A 19,303-nucleotide genomic window follows, 5' to 3' on the forward strand; every position below is an offset into this window, starting at 1 on the left:
GGCTGCCAGATGGCCAGGAGCTGCTCTCCCCTGCATCCGTCAGCGGAGCAGCCCCTGGAGATTGCAGCTCCCAGCGTGCAATGCTCCACCCCTACCACAGAGCACAGCCTGCTGCGGACCTGGGGCTCGCTCTCTCCGCGACGTCTCACCTGCTGCACCTTCACACTGGAGCCCAGCGCAGGTGAGAACCTGCTGCCATCCCAGGGAACCCAGCGCAGCCTCTCCCTGGCCGAACCAGCGTTCCCTCCTGTGGGCTCAGCGCAGGGAGACGCCCTGGCCCTGAGCAAGCAGCACAGGCTCTGTGGGGAGGGAGAGGGCTCCCCCCAGGCCAGGGCAGCAACAGGAGCTCTGTCAGAGGCCTCTGGGTGCTGAAGAGGCTGCAGTGAAGGAAAGTTTAGCACCCGAGGGGGCGTGGGGCAATGCAGGGAAATTCAGGATGCTAACAGCCTGAGAGGAAAAGCCCCGAGAGGCAGCCCATGTTAAGGTGCGGGCTCTGGCACTCAGAGAGAACCAAAGTCCTGCCCCTTGTGGCATTTAACAATCCCAGGACCCTTTCCCTGTGAGTTGGGGCACTATCCCTGTGTCCTAGCCAAATGTCCCCAAAACAGCTGCCACCACCCAGGCCAGAGGGGGCTGCATTACATTACTGGGTGAAGTGGTCCCTGCCTATCCCGCCCCAACCTCCCGCAGGCTGGGAGGATTATTTGGCCTTTGCCAAGGACTCTGAGCTGCTGGGAGGGCAGGCGTGTGGGAAGGGCAGGCCCTTGTTGAACTCTTGTGTTTATGCTGCCTGGTTCATCCCCTCAGCTCAGTGATCTCAGTTGGTATCCCAGGAGGGTGGTCTGGAGCCTGGGTGTAGCGCCCCCCGCCCCCGGTTTGGGGACTGATCCGCAGCAGGAGAGCACGTACCTTGCACCCGCAGAGTGGCGGAGTCCCGCACGCCACTGGACTCAAACTTGACCTTGGCCCCGCTCTCCGCCAGCCGCACACCACGGAGCAGCAGGGAGTGCTCGGTCCCGCTGCGCTTTATGCAGTAGCGCTGGCCTTCCTCTCCCTCCTCCAGCTTCGCCCCGTTCAGGAACCAGCTCCCCGCCACGGAGGCCGAGAGCTCCAGGGAGAACTGGGCATCCTGGCCCGCCTGCACCTGCACGTCCTTCAGGGCTCTCCGCACGCAGGCTACCGGGACTAGAGCACAGTGCAGGGTCCTCAGCCAGAGACGGGCAACAGCTCGGGCAGAGCTCTGGCCCCCTTCTTGGATATGGCTACCCTTTTGGGGGGAGGGATAGCTCAGTGGTTTGAGCATTGGCCTGCTAAACCCAGGGTTGTGAGTTCAATCCTTGAGGGGGCCACTTAGGGATCTGGGGCAAAAATCAGTACTTGATCCTGCTAGTGAAGGCAGGGGGCTGGACTCAATGACCTTTCAAGGTCCCTTCCAGTTCTAGGAGATGGGATATCTCCATTAATTTATTTATTTATTTTATTTATTTATTTATTCAGCCACTGGCCATGGGCCACGTTACCCACGTCCCCTCACCCCTCTGAGCTGGCCGCTAGCACGCTGGGTGCGGGACCAGGGGGCTGCCTTCCAGCCATGGGCCAGCTCCCCAGGGCAGTGCCCTTCAGCTGGTGGGCCTGGGCATGGCCACGTCCCAGTCTGTGTTGGGAAGAAGAGGGCACTGTACCGGCGCTGGACTTAGCCAATCAGTGCCCCACACAAGCCAACGCAGGCTGTAATTCCCAGGATCCTGGCACCCAGCCGTGTCTGGCAGGGCTCAGGCGGGAGCAGGGCCTGGAGGGAGTGAGATCAGGAAGGGAACGGGCCCTAGAGGGCTGTGGTACATACCAAGGTGCACAGAGCCAGGGAATTCCACGGGCCTGCTCCTCCCGTACTTGTTCACAGCACAGATGCGGAAGCAGTAGTCTGCCTCGGCGGGCACGCTATCCCCGAGCACCTCCACCATGCTGGCCAGGTCCGTGGTAAGGCACTGCACCCACTCGGCCGTGCTGGCCTCCTGCCGCTCCAGGACGTAGCTGCTGGGGGGGGTCCTGTGCACATCAGGCCCGGGGCACCAGGTCAGGAGGGCAGCGTTGCTGCGGTCCGTGCTCATCTCGGCGGCCACGGGCGCGCTCGGGGGAACACGCTTTGCACCTAACACAAACCCCACATCCGGTTAGCTCCCTGCTCTGAGATGTCGACCGAGCAGGTGAGCAGCCAGCTGAGACGCGGGGTCTTCCCCTCTGGGGGCTGCCAGACGCAATCCCCAGTTCAGGGGCTGCCTGGTGTCAGGGGACCGGGAATGGGATACAACACTGTCCCCTCTGGGGGCACCGGCTCCAACCCAGCTCCAGGGGACGGATACGCTGCTCTGGACACATGGATTATTCAGCACCAGATGACTGGAAAAAGGCTAATGTAGTGCCCATCTTTAAAAAAGGGAAGAAGGAGGATCCGAGGAACTACAGGCCAGTCAGCCTCACCTCAGTCCCTGGAAAAATCATGGAGCAGGTCCTCAAGGAATCAATTCTGAAGCACTTAGAGGAGAGGAAAGTGATCAGGAACAGTCAGCATGGATTCACCAAGGGGAAGTCATGCCTGACTAACCTAATTGCCTTCTATAATGAGATAACTGGCTCTGTGGATGAGGGGAAAGCAGTGGATGTGTTATTCCTTGACTTTAGCAAAGCTTTTGATACGGTCTCCCACAGTATTCTTGCCGCCAAATTAAAGAAGTTTGGGCTGGATGAATGGACTGTAAGGTGGATAGAAAGCTGGCTAGATCGTCGGGCTCAACGGGTAGTGATCAATGGCTCCATGTCTAGTTGGCAGCCGGTTTCAAGCGGAGTGCCCCAAGGGTTGGTCCTGGGGCCGGTTTTGTTTAATATCTTTATTAGTGATCTAGAGGATGGTGTGGACTGCACTCTCAGCAAGTTTGCAGATGACACTAAACTGGGAGGTGTGGTAGATACGCTGGAGGGTAGGGATCAGATGCAGAGGGACCTAGACAAATTAGAGGATTGGGCCAAAAAAAACCTGATGAGGTTCAACAAGGACAAGTGCAGAGTCCTGCACTTAGGACGGAAGAATCCCATGCACTGCTACAGACTAGGGACCGAATGGCTAGGCAGCAGTTCTGCAGAAAAGGACCTAGGGGTCACAGTGGACGAGAAGCTGGATATGAGTCAACAGTGTGCTCTTGTTGCCAAGAAGGCTAACAACATTTTGGACTGTATAAGTAGGGGCATTGCCCGCAGATTGAGGGACGTGATCGTTCCCCTCTATTCAACATTGGTGAGGCCTCATCTGGAGTACTGTGTCCAGTTTGGGGCCCCACGCTACAAGAAGGATGTGGAAAAATTGGAAAGAATCCAGCGGAGGGCAACAAATATGATTAGGGGTCTGGAGCACATGACTTATGAGGAGAGGCTGAGGGAACTGGGATTGTTTAGTCTCCAGAAGAGAAGAGTGAGGGGGGATTTGATAGCTGCTTTCAACTACCTGAAGGGGGAGTTCCAAAGAGGATGGATCTAGACTGTTCTCAGTGGTGGCAGATGACAGAACAAGGAGCAATGGTCTCAAGTTGCAGTGGGGGAGGTCCAGGTTGGATATCAGGAAACACTATTTCACTAGGAGGGTGGTGAAGCACTGGAATGGGTTGCCTAGGGAGGTGGTGGAGTCTCCTTCTTTGGAGATTTTTAAGGCCCGGCTTGACAAAGCCCTGGCTGGGATGATTTAGTTGGGAATTGGTCCTGCTTTGAGCAGGGGGTTGGACTAGATACCTCCTGAGGTCCCTTCCAACCCTGATATTCTGTGATTCTATGATCAGCTTTATAAAAATGTTCTGTGTGTCTTACGGGCTAGCGTGCGCTGGGCTCAATGGTGGAGCTAAGATGTTTCAAGTAGGAACTAAAATCACCAGTACAAACCCCTCCTGCAGGTAACACAGCTGTGAAAGTCACCCCAGGGACATTGCATAGACTGGTTTGACCTGGTTCACGAGGCGAGGGAAATAAAGAACGCTCTAGTGTACAGAGTGACACCCACCCCCCCATCCCTGACACAGGGAGAGACGTCACTCCCACTCGATCCAGGAACTGACACAAAACTGAGACCAGGGGGCCAGGCCTTGCGGGACGGAGCTGAAGTAGTCTAGGCCTAGCAGAGTTTGCATGTGGCAGATGAAGGACTGCTGGGCAAAACAGACGTGCATTAGCAGCTGTTTATTGTTTTATGCTTTTGTTCTGAATAAACAGCACTTGCTTTCATGAGTGTTGGCTGGTCCCTGGTTAACCCCGGATTGCCCGTGCTGAGCTGAAGTCAGACCTGCTGACAGAATCACCATACATTGCAGGGTTCTGCAGCCGAAGGCCCACACCTAGCAGAAGGGAAGTGCAGGACTTGGCCCAGAGAAAGGTGCTGGCTAGAGACTGGAGTGGGGCACGTGCCCTCAAGAAGGCCACGAAGGGGCCAGAAGTGCAGATAACTCAGAACGGTGACACAGGGCCATGCTGCACTAGGGAGCACCAGCTCCAATCTGGCTGTTGGGCATAGGTGTGACACTGCCAGGCCAGGTGCCGGCTCATGCCAAGGTCCCCATCTCTCAGCTGGACACTGAGATATACAGAGCTGGGATCTGTCTGGCTCACTTGTGGGGTAATAGTGGTAGAACAGGGATCAGCGTTACAAGGAAGTGTTTGCACTAGTGAAGGCTTGTGAGCTGCTGCCTGCGTTAATCTCCCCTGCGCTGTCTGTATTCCATATTGCAATGCATTATTGGAGCGGGTGTATTGTGAGCCTCTGGGACTGTGTGAATCACCGTGCAGGAGAGAGACATTAGTGAGCGAGCTCCTCTTCTACAGAAATTATGTCTCTCCCGAAAGAGGAGACCAGCAGTACCAGACAGGTTAGGGATGGCTCTTGCAACTGGAGACTCCCTACATCTGGAGTGAGAAACCGTCAGCAAAATGCTGCTCTGCTCCCTGTGACGATGAGTCGTGCGAGTGGACATCTCCCATCAGGTGAGTCCGCAGCTGGGGGGGGGGACCCCAAACCAAGGGAACAAGGTATCTCTGTGCTGCTTGGACTCTGGGGATCAAGGTATTTCTGAGCATAAGCAGGAGATCCCCAGCTGCTTAGCCTGGGTTAGCCTCAAAAGACACACAGAGCTGGCTGATTATAGGAACCTACGTCACCTTTTGAAACCTAAGACTGTAAGTCATTTGTGTGTGTCTGTGTTCACTCCGTTTAGCCTTGTAAATAACTCTCATTTCCTTTTCCTACTTAATAAACCCTCAGATGGTTACTATAGGACTGGCTACACACATTGTCTTCAGTAAAAAGAAGAGGAGGACTGTGAGCCCTAAAGCACAAGTGACCTGGGGTAAGTGACTGGTCCTTTGGGACTGGGATCCTTGCTGTGTTGAATATTGCTGTGATCCTTGATGTAAGAGGCTGCCTGTCGCAGACCTAGGCTCACCTGGTGACGAGACAGACCGGCACACCAAGGGGACTGCCTATGACGCCGTGTTAAGGCTGGTAAAGTGCCTGAGGAGTTTGCACTAGCTGCAGGAGGTTGGTGAAATACAAGTTTAGAGCTCACAACCAACATGGGGTACAACATGGTTTGTACCCGTCTGCCCTGAGGTTGTTGTTCACGCTTGTGCATCACCGCTGGGAGCATCACACTAGTTTCACAGATGTCATTGGGTCTAAGGCCAGAAGGGACCAGATCACCTATCACAGGCCCTTCATTTTTACCCAGATACCACTATATTAAACCCAAAGATCTGAGTTAGACTCAAGCGTTTTGGCCCTCAGGAAACTGAGCTGTGGCCACAGGCAGCAAACGGGAAAGACCGAGAGGCCACCGGCGGCCCACGCCCCACAGTGGCAGGGAACAGATTAGGGAGAGGTGCCCAGATGATCCCAGCAGGGGAGCCACAGCCCAAGCTGCAGAGGAAGGCGAAACGCCCCGAGGTCCCTAATGGGGTACTGGGCCTTTCCCCTCTAGGGGACACTGGCTCCAATCCAGCCCGAGAGCAGAGGGACCCCGACCCACAGACCGATGGGCTCCATGCTCCAGTGTACTCCCACCCCCATGGTGGGGCTCTCACATTTGATGCGAAGCTGGGCTGACGTCTGCGACTCCCCCACGCTGAAGGAGATGACCCCAGCGTCCTCCCGCGTCACGTGCACCAGGACCAGCAGGTGGGTTTTGCCGAAGCTCTTCAGCACAGTGCATGGTGTCTCCCGCAGCTCCAGCCCGTTCCGGCTCCAGCGGATTCCCTCCACGGAGTCCCGGGTCTCCACACAGAAGGCAGCATTCTCCCCCTCCATGACGTCCAGCTTCCGCGGGAGCCGCTTCACGATTGCCCCTGGGAGAGTGTCCAGGAACGGCCCAGAGTTACATGGGAGCGGGCAGCTCGGGACCCTGGGGCTGCGGTGCTGGGAGGGACATGGGGAGCCTGGGGCCCAAGGGTGCAGGAGCAGGAAATTCAGCAGCAAGAAAAGGGGGTGTCGGGAATGGGGCTGGCTTGAGGAGAAGAGAGGGGGGCAGGAATGGACAGGCTGGGAGCCGGGGCAGAGCACTATGGGGCAGGTTGGGGCAGGGACAGGGCAGGGGAAAGGCAGGGCCAGGGAAGGTAACGAGTGACAGGCTGGGTGCGAAGTACAGGGTAGCAGGGTCAGGGCAGTAAGAAGCAGGACCAGGCAGGGCAGGGGGTGACAGGCTAGAAGCCAGGGACAGGGCAGGAGAAAGGCAGGACTGGACAGGGAGAGGGCAGCAGGCGGCAGGACCAGGCAGGGCAGGGGGCTACAGCAGCAAGCGGAACAGGGAAGACGGTCTCCATGCCCATCTACTCAGGCTCCGTGCACCCCGGGCCCGTCCCTCTCACCTCTGACTGAGACCTCAGCAATGCTGCGCCCTTTGTCCTTCATCTCGCAGAGGTAGATGCCGTCGTCGTCAGCGCGGGCGTCACGGATGGTCAGGCGTCGCACCAGGCCCTGCTCCTCAATCACGTACTTGTGGCTTGGCTGCAGCTGCTTGTCCTCCAGGTACCAGGCCGTGGGGATGGTCTCCAGGGGCACTTTGCACTCCAGCACGGCGTCCTCACACTCCTGCACCTCCACATCCTCCAGCTGCAACTGGAACCGCACCCGGTGCTCTGGTGCCGAGCAAGAGAGAGACAGGAACTGGAGAGAGCACGCGGGGCCCAGCCTGGCCGGGGCCACCACCACAGCAAGCCCAGCCCCACAGCAGCTGCTTCAGAGGAAAGCAAGACCCCCATAATGCACCAGCCTGTCCAGTCCCCTGGGCACCCCGCTGAGGAGTCAGCCTGGCCCAGCCCCTGCCCAGAGCTGTCTGTTCCAGGGAGGGGGCAGCCGAAAGCTCTCCATTCCCAGCGGGTTATTTTGAGAGGTGGCAGGCGACACAGTGGGTGGCACTTGGTATGTTCAGCGCTCGGCCCCCTGCTGTCAGCTCTTCATGCTGTCACCAGCCCCCCCGCAGAGACACCGCTGATGCAAACTCCCTGGGCCCCTCTCAGCCTCCAAAGGGCTGGGCCCCCCGGGCAGGCCCCTGCGCACCACCGGCCAGGCCAGGGTGTCTGTGGGGCTTGATTGGCATTACACTTTCCAAGCCCCACGGCAGAGCGACAGACACTGTGCCAGAGGCACGGGGAAGCTCCTTCCATGGAGGCTGGGTAGCCGTCTGCCTGGGCTGGGTTAGACCCAGCCAATCCTGCATCGCGGCGGGGGGCAGCGTACTACCCTTGCGATCCCTTCGAACCCGATAATGCTAAGAGATACAAACCATCCAGGCGTCGTTCAAGAGAGGCCCAAACCAGGTCATCCTGCCAGTGCCTTCATGGTGACTCCCTTGTCACCCAGCACAACGGGGCCCTGAGCCCCACTGGGCACCCAACTGCTCCAGCAACACACATGTAACGGGAGCATACGGACGGGTCTCCACTGGGAAATGAGGTCGGTAGAAATCATCGCTCAGGGGCTGAAAAATCCACACCACTGATCAACACAGTTCTACCGACCGCAGCCCTGGTGTAGACAGCGCTAGGTCGCTGTCAACAGGAGAACCTCTCCCGTCACGTTTTACGTGTCGCCAGCCCCTAGACAAATGGGTGGGGTGAGGGAGGTGTGGCAGAGCGTGTGTCGCTGCCGCACCCTTAAGAGCTGAAAGACGTGGGGTGGGAGCAGATGCAGCCTGCGCCCAGGAGGGAGCCAGGGCTGGCTGGGGCCCCCCCGCTGGGCGGACTGGAAGGTCTGACTGTTAGCTGGGCAGTCAAGGTCACTGCAGTTCAATTAACGACTCATGGGATTTGGGAGCCGTAATGAAGGGGAAGCGGCGACGGGGGGATTCCGCGGGACGAGCCAATGTCTCCCAAAGGCCAGCCCTGTGCCATCCAGGGCCGCATGGCACGGAAACATGGTGTTTAATGCCGACCTCGCCTCCCCCTCCCCTGTCCTGCCCGAACCCAATCCTGGACCGGGTCCACGGGGCCCAGCAAGGCCGGGGGCACGAGACCACAGGCCCGCAGCCAGCCCCCGCCGATCACACACTCTCACGCCCCAGAGGCACTAAGCCCCCCCCAGCTTTGACTCCTTGGCCTTCACAAGCACAACTGCTCCCAGGCTTCACCGAGGGCCGACATTCAGGGGAGCTCAGTGGGTTCCCCCTGGGTGCTGCATCCGCCTCCCACAGTCTCCCCCTCGCAGCCTCGAGCGCCCTCCCTTGGGGCCCGCCAAGGAGTGAGCGCCCCCTGTTCCCGGCTGCATGCCTGGGGGCTCAGCACATGCTGGGCAGGGAGGGAGGGAAACGCTTCCAGCACAAAGAACAGGAGTACTTGTGGCACCTTAGAGACTAACAAATTGTTACTCTCTAAGGTGCCAGAAGTACTCCTGTTCTTTTTGCGGATACAGACTAACACGGCTGCTACTCTGAAATCTGCTTCCAGCACAGACGCTTGGCTCCCAGCCACCCCCCCCGGTCCCCCAGGGCCAAACCCACTCAGGGGAGATTGTCACTAACAGCTCACAGCCCCGCCCCCAAACACATCACCCCCCTCCCACCCAACCTGGCTCAGTGCCAGAAGGGATACATGGCCAGGTGTGATGAAGGGGGGGGATGTTCTTAGTGTTTTGCATGAACCCTGTTTGTGTCTTAGATTCCCTGTGTCCTGCATGTGTAACGAGGGGGTGGCAGGGGGGGTTGTTGCAGAGGACCAGGTGTGACCTCGCCTAGCAGCCCGGACCCTGGATAACTGCCTGGAGATGGGGGACCTGACGACTGGTGACCAGGAGGCCCAGCCCAGCTTGGCAGTCAGCCGGTTCTGGCCAGTGGGAGGACAATGGGCTGGCGAGAGAGGATCCCAGTGACCTGACCAGCCGGTTCCAGCCAGGGGTGGGAACAAAGGAGGGAAGAGAGGAGGCCCAGGTGACCTATTTACCTGGGACTGCAGACAATGGACAGGGGAGGAGCCGTAGTGGGAGATGATTTCGGCTGATCGGCTGGAAGGAGGGGGCGGCTGGACTGGGGAGAGAGGAGCCAGAGCCCCCCCGGAGGCTGGAGAGACCTAGATGTACTGGGCTGAGGGTTGCTAGGCCCAAGGGCCTGGAGAGTTTCCTGTGCTGGGTTCAGACGCTCAATAAACCTCCTGTTTTATGCTGGCTGAGAGTCGCTCTGGACCGTATGGAGCCAAGAGAGAGCACGAGTCCTGTGAGTCCGTGACACCAGGACCCTTCTGTCCTGCTCCCCTGTCGCTCTTCTCACTTGAGCCTCCGAGCCCAGACAGCAGCAGCACCAAGCCGGGGTGAAGGCAGGACAGCCAGAGAGACAGGCCCTGATCCTGGCTGGCCAGAGCAGTCCTAGGTCATCGTGGCATCCCCGCCTATGTCCTAGGGAGAGCCTCCCCTTCCCGTGCTCTTTGACACTGGAACCGGAGAACCCCCCCAACCCACCAAACAGCCTTCTGCGTCCCCAAGCCCACCCTTCTGCCTTGCAATGTCCTAACCAGAAATGCCACTGCAATGAAGCAGGAATTGGCTGTAATATTTTCATGAAGCCTATGCGTGCCTCAGTTTCCCCTATGTGCTGCAGTGACCTCGGGGATAGAAAGGCCTGTCGCTCTCCGGGCCGGCTAACACAGGTGTGACGGGCTCCCAGTTGTCTGGGCCCTTAGGTCCCATAGCAGTGGAGCTCTGAGAAGACAATGGCAAATCCGACTGCCCAGACATGGACCCCAGCAACCAGCGACCCAGAGAGATCTGGACTCCCCGCCTCACCCAGCATCCCCCAGCTCGGGATCAAAGGGCTGGGGGAAGGGGGAGGGGAGAGTTAAGTGTGGGCTGCAGGCAGCAATCAGTGCACCTGGCCTGGGACAAGATCAGAGGGACGGGGCTTTGGGCTCTGGGCTCCCCAAGGGCTCCCTGTGCTGGGTCCAGGTGACTAATAACCCAGCTGTCGGCCTGCGCTGCCTGCATGTCCCTGCAGATGCTTGGTGCTGCCCCCCAAGATGGTACAAGTCTCCCTCTGGGTCTGTCTCCGTGGGACTTGCTGCCTGGAGCACATGGGGCCAGCCCCAGGAGACGATGAAGCCACGTGGCTTCCACTGGAGGAGGTGTGAGACCCCTCGGGGGCCCGGCCCACTGACGGGGCCTCCCAGAACCGGTCCCCATGCTGGGGCCGTGGCCACGATCCTGATCCCACCATTACCACCACCACTTCCTCCAGACCACCACGGCCCACCCTACAGCCCCAGAGCCCTGGCTTCTCTGCAAATTGTCCCACTGGCAAATCAGGATCCCGTTTCCGCTTCCTCCTGATCCAGCCCCCCCAGGTAACCCCAGCCCACCAGGAAACCAGTGCGAGTGGGTCAGGTTTGCCCCTCCATACACCTGGGCTAAAGCCAGTGACCAGCATCAGCCTGCTCTGACCCTCCCCCTTGCCTGCTGTGGGCAAGGCCCCTGTGTCTCTGCACCCCCCCAGGGCCCTACCTCTCACATGCAGCTGCACGGCACTGAGGGTCTGGCCAGCCGTGTTGGAGGCGGTGCAGATGTACAGCCCCTGGTCCCGGGCCTTGCAGTACAGCACTTTCAGGATGAAGTAGCCTTCCCTGTCCTCATAGACCAGGTGCCTCCTGTCTGGCGCAACGACCTTCCCGTCCTTCTTCCACACAATCTCAGGCTTCGGCTTGCCTGTCACATAGCAGCGGAACTTGGCGTGCTTCCCCTCGCTCACAGCGAACGCCTTGGCTTTGGGTGCGCCGAGAGGCACCTCGCCATTGGGCCGGGCCGGCCAGGGCGCGGAGCGCTGCCCGTGGCAGTGTCTCCTGTCACCGTGCTGATCCGGCTGCTTACTGAAATGGCTCAGGGGCCAGCAGTTCCTGGGGGAGCCCAGGAAGGGGCCGTCTGGTAGCCCACGAGCCATGGGGTTGACCAGGAGCACAGCTGCTGCCAGGGCCTCCCCTGAGCGGTTCCGCGCCCTGCACACATAGACCCCACCATCCGGGGGCCGGGCGCTGAAGATCTTCAGGAAATGCCAGTCTTCCGGCTCCATCCCCACAGAGAAATGGCTGCTCTCAAAGAGATCCGACAGCTGGCGCCCATCCTTCTCCCACTGCAGCACAGGGCTAGGCTGCCCCGAGACCCTGCAGGTGAACATCACATCCTCGCCCCTGCAGACCTGCCAGGACAGAGGCTTGCTCAGAAAAACGGGGGGCATATCCTCAGGGTGTCCCTCCTGCTGCAGCTCCCCCGCCTCCACCTTGAGTGTGGCAGCAGCGTACGTCTCCCCGATGGCGTTCTTGGCCTTGCAGACATACTGCCCGCTGTCCGCTGGGGTCACCTGGGAAATGGACAGGCTGTACACGCTCCCCTCGGCCTCCACCTGGAAGCGGCCCAGCAGCGCGATCGGGGATTTGTCCTTCTCCCAGATGATGCTGGGGCGTGGGTCGCCCGCGATCTGGCACTTCAGGACGGCATCAGCACCACTCTGCACTGTGAAAGTGCGGGGGTAGGCAAGGAACCGGGGGGCCCCCCCAAACACATCCATCTCCGGACTCAGCTGGGGCACTGCAGGGCCCCGCATCGGTGGCTCAGCCAGGACAGCAACTGGGCCCAGACACCTGGAGGGACAGACAGACAGACAGACAGCACTAGGAGTCCAACCCCGCTGCAGGAGAAGGCTATGGGGCAAGCAGAGGCATTGCACTGTAGGGACAGAGCCCCTCATGGCACTCCCTCCGGGAACCAGCCTCCCCTCAGCAAGGCCACGGCAAGGTCAGCCCACTGGAGAAGCGGCTCTGGGGCCTGCCTCTTTCAAAGCAGAGCCCCCTGGACCCCTCAGCCCAGGGCCTCGTGGGGCGCAGGCCCCTAGCCAGGCGAAGCAGCTGCCCAGGCCTCTGGGAGCTGGAAGCTCAGAAGAATCTTGTGCCGAGTCCTTTGGCCAGAAGACAGTGGCCACCCGCAGACAGGTGGGCCCTGGACATGTTGAGTCCCCAGCCCCCTGGATTCCACCCCAGCGCCAGTGCATCAGGTTTCCCTGCAGGCCGCCAGCCCAAGCCTATTGTTAGACGGTTATTTCGGTCTCGCTGGGACTCCGCTCACTTCCTGGATCCCCTGATGGCGCGAACACAACCGGTCCACACTGCTGGGGCTCGTAGCCAGCGCCAGCCTCGGGCACAGAGCCAAGCAGCCCTGCGGTGGCTCGGACAGGCCTGACTGGACGCCCCAGGAGCCTGTGCAATGGTACATACGGTCTCTCCCCGTCTCCCAACGGCCCCCTAGATCTCCTGTGCCCTGCGGGTCCCATACCTGGCACCCAGAGGCCCCCTCTACCCTCCTGGGTCCGCACAGGACTCTGCTGCCCCATGACTTTTCATCACTGCTGAAAGCCAGCTCAGCTGAAAGCCGACATGCAGGCAAATCTGCTGACCCGAGGCTGGCTCAGGGGTGGGGAATGGGACCCAGGCCTCCTCCCCTCTCGGGGACAACAGCTCTGATCTGGCCCCAGGGCAGGGTACTGGCTGGCTCAGGGGTGGGGAATGGGACTCTGGGCCTGTCCCCTTGAGGGCACCAGTCCCAATCCCGCCGGTTGGCAGTGACCAATGTTTTTCCTCGGGCTCCCGTTTGGTGGCCTCCTTCCTGCGTGTGACTTGATTTGGGGGTGGGATGCAGCAGGGGGAGGGGGTCCTGTGGCACAGGTGTCCACATCCCAGCACTATGGCACTAACCAGCCCCCTTCGATGGCAGCCCAGAGTCATCCTGCCCCGACTCGTCTACCCTGGGTACCCGGCATCAGCCCAGCACTGAAATGAAACAAATACCACCGGGGCCCCGGCCTTCCCTCCCACAAGGAGACAGAGGGACAGAGATGCCCTCCTGGGCCTGGGGGGCAGAGGAGCAGGGGCAGGAGGGAAAGAGACTCCCTCATCCTGGCCCTGTGGGGCAGAGGAAAGCAGAGATGCTCCCTTCTTGGGTGGGGCAGAGGGGGTAAAGGGCAGAGGCAGCTCCCTGTGGGGGTGTGGGGCAGAGGAGGTGAGGGGGCAGAGGGGGCAGGGGGCAGCGATGCAACAGGACAGGGAACCACTGGCTCCTTCCCCTCCATTCCTGCAAGATCATGTGGGGTGGAGCCGCATTCCTGCAGCATCTGGCCTGGCTCACGCTGAGGGGCTGATAAGGGGCTGTCACTCCGGGCAGCAGAATCCAGGCTGGTGGGAGGTGGCCAGGGCAGCCTGACCTCCCTGCCAGACGGGCCCTCTCCACTTACCAGCCCACAGGGTGGGCGCCTGGGGAGACACTCCCTGAACCCGGACTGGCAGACCAGATGCCCGATCCCCCCGCGGGCCCCTGGGGACAGAGCGGCACCGTCCTTCTGGCGGCTGAGTGGCCTGCAGGGAAGAGAGGGTGTCACGCTGTGCGTGGGCAGCGGAATTAACCCCTCCAGTGGGGAGAGGGGCAGGCAGCCCCCCGCTGGCACTGGGGCAGGCAGGGCTTAGGTGGGGCGAGGGGCTGGCAGCCCCCCGCTGGCACTGGGGCAGGCAGGGCTTAGGTGGGGCGAGGGGCTGGCAGCCCCCCGCTGGCACTGGGGCAGGCAGGGCTCCGGTGGGGAGAGGGGCAGGCAGCCCCCCACTGGCACTGGGGCAGGCAGGGCTCCGGTGGGGAGAGGGGCTGGCAGCCCCCCGCTGGCACTGGGGCAGGCAGGGCTCCGGTGGGGAGAGGGGCTGGCAGTCCCCCGCTGGCACTGGGGCAGGCAGGGCTCCGGTGGGGAGAGGGGCTGGCAGTCCCCCGCTGGCACTGGGGCAGGCAGGGCTCCGGTGGGGAGAGGGGCTGGCAGTCCCCCGCTGGCACTGGGGCAGGCAGGGCTCCGGTGGGGAGAGGGGCTGGCAGTCCCCCGCTGGCCCTGGGGCAGGCAGGGCTCCGGTGGGGAGAGGGGCTGGCAGTCCCCCGCTGGCCCTGGGGCAGGCAGGGCTCCGGTGGGGAGAGGGGCTGGCAGTCCCCCGCTGGCCCTGGGGCAGGCAGGGCTCCGGTGGGGAGAGGGGCTGGCAGTCCCCCGCTGGCCCTGGGGCAGGCAGGGCTCCGGTGGGGAGAGGGGCAGGCAGCCCCCCGCTGGCCCTGGGGCAGGCAGGGCTCCGGTGGGGAGAGGGGCAGGCAGCCCCCCGCTGGCACTGGGGCAGGCAGGGCTCCGGTGGGGAGAGGGGCTGGCAGTCCCCCGCTGGCACTGGGGCAGGCAGGGCTCCGGTGGGGAGAGGGGCTGGCAGCCCCCCGCTGGCACTGGGGCAGGCAGGGCTTCGGTGGGGAGAGGGGCAGGCAGCCCCCCACTGGCACTGGGGCAGGCAGGGCTCCGGTGGGGAGAGGGGCTGGCAGTCCCTCGCTGGCACTGGGGCAGGCAGGGCTCCGGTGGGGAGAGGGGCAGGCAGCCCCCCGCTGGCACTGGGGCAGGCAGGGCTCCGGTGGGGAGAGGGGCTGGCAGTCCCTCGCTGGCACTGGGGCAGGCAGGGCTCCGGTGGGGAGAGGGGCTGGCAGTCCCTCGCTGGCACTGGGGCAGGCAGGCCCCTGGTGTGGGGGAGGGCAGACAGCCCCTCCTGGGCTGCGGCATGGAGGGCTTCTGCCGGGAGGAGGAGGTGCAGAGGTTCCCCCATTGCTGCTGGGCAGTAAATTGTGACTGGCATCAGGATCACCCTGGGTGAACCCAGGACCCGGCTCCAATAGGCCCCTCTGCTGTTCTCGGGCTCCATAAGGCGGCCCTGCGCCTGGCCCCTCCAGCGGGGCTAAGACCCATGGGCCCCCGTGCCCTGACCTAGAGCCTCACCCCACATCCATCACGGGAACCTGGGGAAGGGCATCCCTCAGGAGGCCTGTGAATTCCTCGCGGGCTCCTTGCAACTGGCAGAGCAGGCGGCCGAGATACTCACGGTGCCAGGCACAGAGCTGGGGACAGAGTCAGAACCAGGCCAGCGGGGCCGGACCCTGCTTTGCCTCAGGTAGGCTCTACCCACGAGCCTGCAAGTCCTCCCCGCTCAGCGAGCCTCTTTCCCGTCCGTGCGACTCTGTCACACACGCTCCATCCATCCGTCCAACTCTGCTCCTCGTTCCTGTCACTGCCCCACACCTGCACGCCAGCCCAGCTGTACCCTGGCACCTCCTCCCCGCACACGCACCTTGCTCCGCTGCCTTCGCCGTCCCCACGTCCGTCACCCTGCGCCCGCAGCCTCTGCCTGCACAGCTCCAGGGTGTCAACATGCAGGGACCAAATGTTACAAATGCCTGCAGCTGCTGTCCCCAAAAATACCCTCCGATGACACGCGGGGCTGATAACGCGGGGCTGGGCAGGGCCAGCTATCTATAGCGCCCCAACAGGAGTGCAGCCCTCGGCCCCAGCCAGGCCCTGCCCCGCCGCTGTCCTCGGGCACACAGCTCAGCACAGACCCTGCGCAGGACCCTTGGGTGTCAGCACAGCCTCCAGTGACCCCAAGCTGCACACACTAGACAGGGTGCGCAGTGACCAGAGGCCAGCAGCTCCCCGCTAGCAAGCAGCCAGGAAGCCGGGAATGGGGTACAGCGGACGCTAGCCCACAGCTGGGGGCTGATGCTGCATGAAGGCGGGGGGATGGGGAGGCAGGGGACAATGGAATGCAAGGAAGACACCAGGCTGCAGCGGGGGGGTGGGATCGGGGGCAGGGATGTGGGGCACGGGAGATGCCAGACTGCAGTGGGGGTGGGATGGGGTGCAGGGATATGGGGGGCAGGGGTGCAGGAGATGCCAGGCTGCAGCGCGGGTGGGATGGGGCGCAGGGACATGGGTCACAGGGATGTGGGGCGTGGGAGATGCCAGACTGCAGCGGGGGTGGGATCGGGGGCAGGGATGTGGGGGCAGGGGCGCGGGAAACGCCAGCCTGCAGTGGGGGTGGGATGGGGTGCAGGGATATGGGGGGCATGGGGGCAGGAGATGCCAGGCTGCAGCGCGGGTGGGATGGGGTGCAGGGATGTGGGGGCAGGGACGTGGGGTGCGGGAGACACCAGGCTGCAGCAGCTGAAGGCAGAATGTGCAGGAAGGCAGCAGAGGCCTTTCCAATATCAAGTGAAGCTGCAGGAACAGCATCGCACCCCCAGACCCAGTCCAGCTTCTTGGCTTCCTCCCACCTCAGGGTGTCCCAGCCCAGCCACCCCCTGTACCCCCCACCCCGTCACACCCTGGCCTGGCCTTCCCGGGTCTCCTCCCCCTTCAGGATATCGCACCCTAGCCCACCCCCCACATCCTGGGCCTCATGGCCCAGCTCGGCCCAGCCCAGCCCCACCTTGCTCCTCCTAGTTAGAGTGACCAGATGTCCCGTTTTTGTAGGGACAGTCCCTGTTTTTGGGACTTTCTCTTATACAGGCGTCTATCACCACCACACCACCCCCATCCCGTTTTTTCACAGTTGCTATCTGGTCACCCTACTCCTAGTCCCAGCCCAGCTTCGTGGCCTCCTCCCCAGCTCAGGGGGGTGCAGGCCGGCCCTGTCCAGCCTCCCCAGCCCCTGGTCCCAGCCCCGGCCTGGCCTTCCCAGGTCCCTGCCCCAGCTCAGCAGGCCCAGCCCCACCTCCTGGAGCTGGGGCCTGTCAGGGAGGCTGGGCCTGGCCAGGCCTGGGCGGATCCTGGCTCTCACCCAGGCAGCAGCCGAACTGGTGCCGAAGGGGCTCAGCTACAACCCCGCTCAGGCGCCCGCAGTGCCATGTCCCGGCCGCGCACACAGGCTCCTGCTGGAATTTCCTGGGCCAGGGGCTGGCGCTGCCTCGGCAGCTGTTTCCACGCTGGACCCTTCGGCTCCTCGGCGCCAGGCCTGGCTCCCTGAAGCGTCTCTGACAGTCCCAGCCTCCCAGGCCAAACGGGACGATGCGCTCGGCTGGGCTGGCCCCTGGCATCGCACAGGCCACAGACCGTCCCTGAATTCATTCCCGTTTGCCCTACAGCTCAGCTCTCGGGAAACCCGCAATCCTGGTACCAACCTGGCCAGTGATGGAGACGCCCCCACGCCCCTGGTAAGTTCTGCCAGCGGTAACAAACTGCGCCCGATTGCTACTGAATGTGTCTGGCTTCTCCTTCCAGCCACTGGCTTGGGCCATAATTTATCAGCTGCACTGATGCGATGGCCGCTCCTGCCACGCCCCAGCCAGGGTTACACCTGGGAGCCAGAAAACAAGCCACTGGCCAGAGAACCGATTAATTATCATAGGAAGCCAGGCAGGGCCCTGCCCCCAGGGCTGACGGGAAAGGCTTCCGCCACGACACAAGGGTGGGTAAGAAAGGGTGGGGCCGGGGCAGGCTCTGGCATTGCTTCCTGTAAACGGTACAGGGTTAGGGTTGCCAGGTCTCCGGTGTTTGACCAGAACGCCCAGTTGAAAAGGGACCCTGGTGATTCAGTCAGCAAAAGTCTGGTCGGCAGCGCAGTGGGGCTAAGGCAGGCTCCCTGCCTGCCGTGGCTTCACGCGGCTCCTGGAAGCAGTGGCATGTCTCCCCTCTGGCTCCTAGGCACAGGGGCAGCCAGGGGGCTCCGCACCAGGGCAGGCTCCAGCATTTTTGCCGCCCCAAGCTGTGACAATGCGGTTCTGGCGGAACCCAACTGAGAGTGCCAACTCAGGACAAATTGCTCAAATAGGGCAGTTACAGCCCAAGGCTGGGGTTTTTTCCACCTCTAAGGCAAACCAAACCAGCCAGACTAGGAGGACTTCGGTCTCATCCCACTGGCTAACCGCAAGTCTCACAAGCAATCTCCTTAGACACTCCAGTTTCCCAGTATTACCACCAGTGCCACTTGTTATGGGGACAAATGGTTATGAAAACCAATACCCCAGTAAAAGAAAAAGGTTCTCCTGATCCCAAAGGACCAAGCCCCAGACCCAGGTCAATATACAAATCAGATCTTACCAACAAATCACGCTACTGCCAATCCTTTAGAATCTAAAATCTAAAGGTTTATTCATAAAAGGAAAAAGATAGAGATGAGAGTTAGAATTGGTTAAATGGAATCAATTACATACAGTAATGGCAAAGTTCTTGGTTCAGGCTTGCAGCAGCGATGGAATAAACTGCAGGTTCAAATCAAGTCTCTGGAATACATCCCCCGCTGGGATGGGTCCTCAGTCCTTTGTTCAAAGCTTCAGCTTGTAGCAAAGTTCCTCCAGAGGTATGAAGCAGGATTGAAGACAAGATGGAGATGAGGCATCAGCCTTATATAGTCTTTTCCAGGTGTAAGAACACCTCTTTGTTCTCACTGTGGAAAATTACAGCAAGATGGAGTCTGGAGTCACATGGGCAAGTTCCTGCATACTTTGCTGAGGTACAAGGCGTATCTGCCTTCTCTCAATGGGTCCATTGTATAGCTGATGGTCCTTAATGGGCCATCAAGCAGGCTAGGCAGAGCTAACACCAGTTTGCCTGGGATGTCACCCAGAAGCATAGCATAAGTTTGCCATACAGACAGTATAGAGCCAATATTCATAACTTCAACTACATCACTGATACACACATAGAGACAGCATAATCATAACCAGTAAACCATAACCTTGTCTTAGACACCCCATTTGACCCCCTTTATACAAGATTTGGGTGCCACTACAGGACCTTGGTTGCAACAATGATCTATATGGTCCCAGATTATATCAATAACGTCACACAAGCGGCAAAAAACAAATAAATAAAAAATAAAAACCCTGCGATCGGCGGCAGTTCTACCGCCGCCACTTCATTCTTCAGCGGCAATTCGGCAGCAGGTCCTTCCCCAGGACTAAGGGGCCCGTCGCCGAATTGCCGCC

The 19,303-nt window shown here is 61.0% G+C and overlaps 1 protein-coding gene across 9 annotated transcripts in view; it reads right to left on the minus strand.

Annotated features, from left to right (window-relative positions):
- Window positions 1–15,803, minus strand: part of OBSL1 (obscurin like cytoskeletal adaptor 1) — a 54,769-nt gene extending 38,966 nt beyond the window's left edge. For 8 of the 9 annotated variants that reach the window (XM_065560417.1, XM_065560416.1, XM_065560415.1 and 5 more), the window contains exons 1-6: window positions 15,670–15,803; window positions 11,006–12,135; window positions 6,892–7,161; window positions 6,112–6,372; window positions 1,844–2,149; window positions 910–1,185 (exon numbers count right to left, since the gene is read on the minus strand). In XM_065560417.1, the coding sequence (XP_065416489.1) occupies window positions 910–1,185; window positions 1,844–2,149; window positions 6,112–6,372; window positions 6,892–7,161; window positions 11,006–12,098 (2,206 nt within the window). In that variant the 5' untranslated portion in view covers window positions 12,099–12,135; window positions 15,670–15,803. The other variant, XM_065560410.1, reaches the window with a different exon arrangement.
- Between the last annotated feature and the right edge of the window lie 3,500 nt (window positions 15,804–19,303).

The sequence above is a fragment of the Chrysemys picta genome, chromosome 11 (assembly GCF_011386835.1).
Source record: "Chrysemys picta bellii isolate R12L10 chromosome 11, ASM1138683v2, whole genome shotgun sequence".
NCBI classification, from domain to species: domain Eukaryota; kingdom Metazoa; phylum Chordata; order Testudines; family Emydidae; genus Chrysemys; species Chrysemys picta.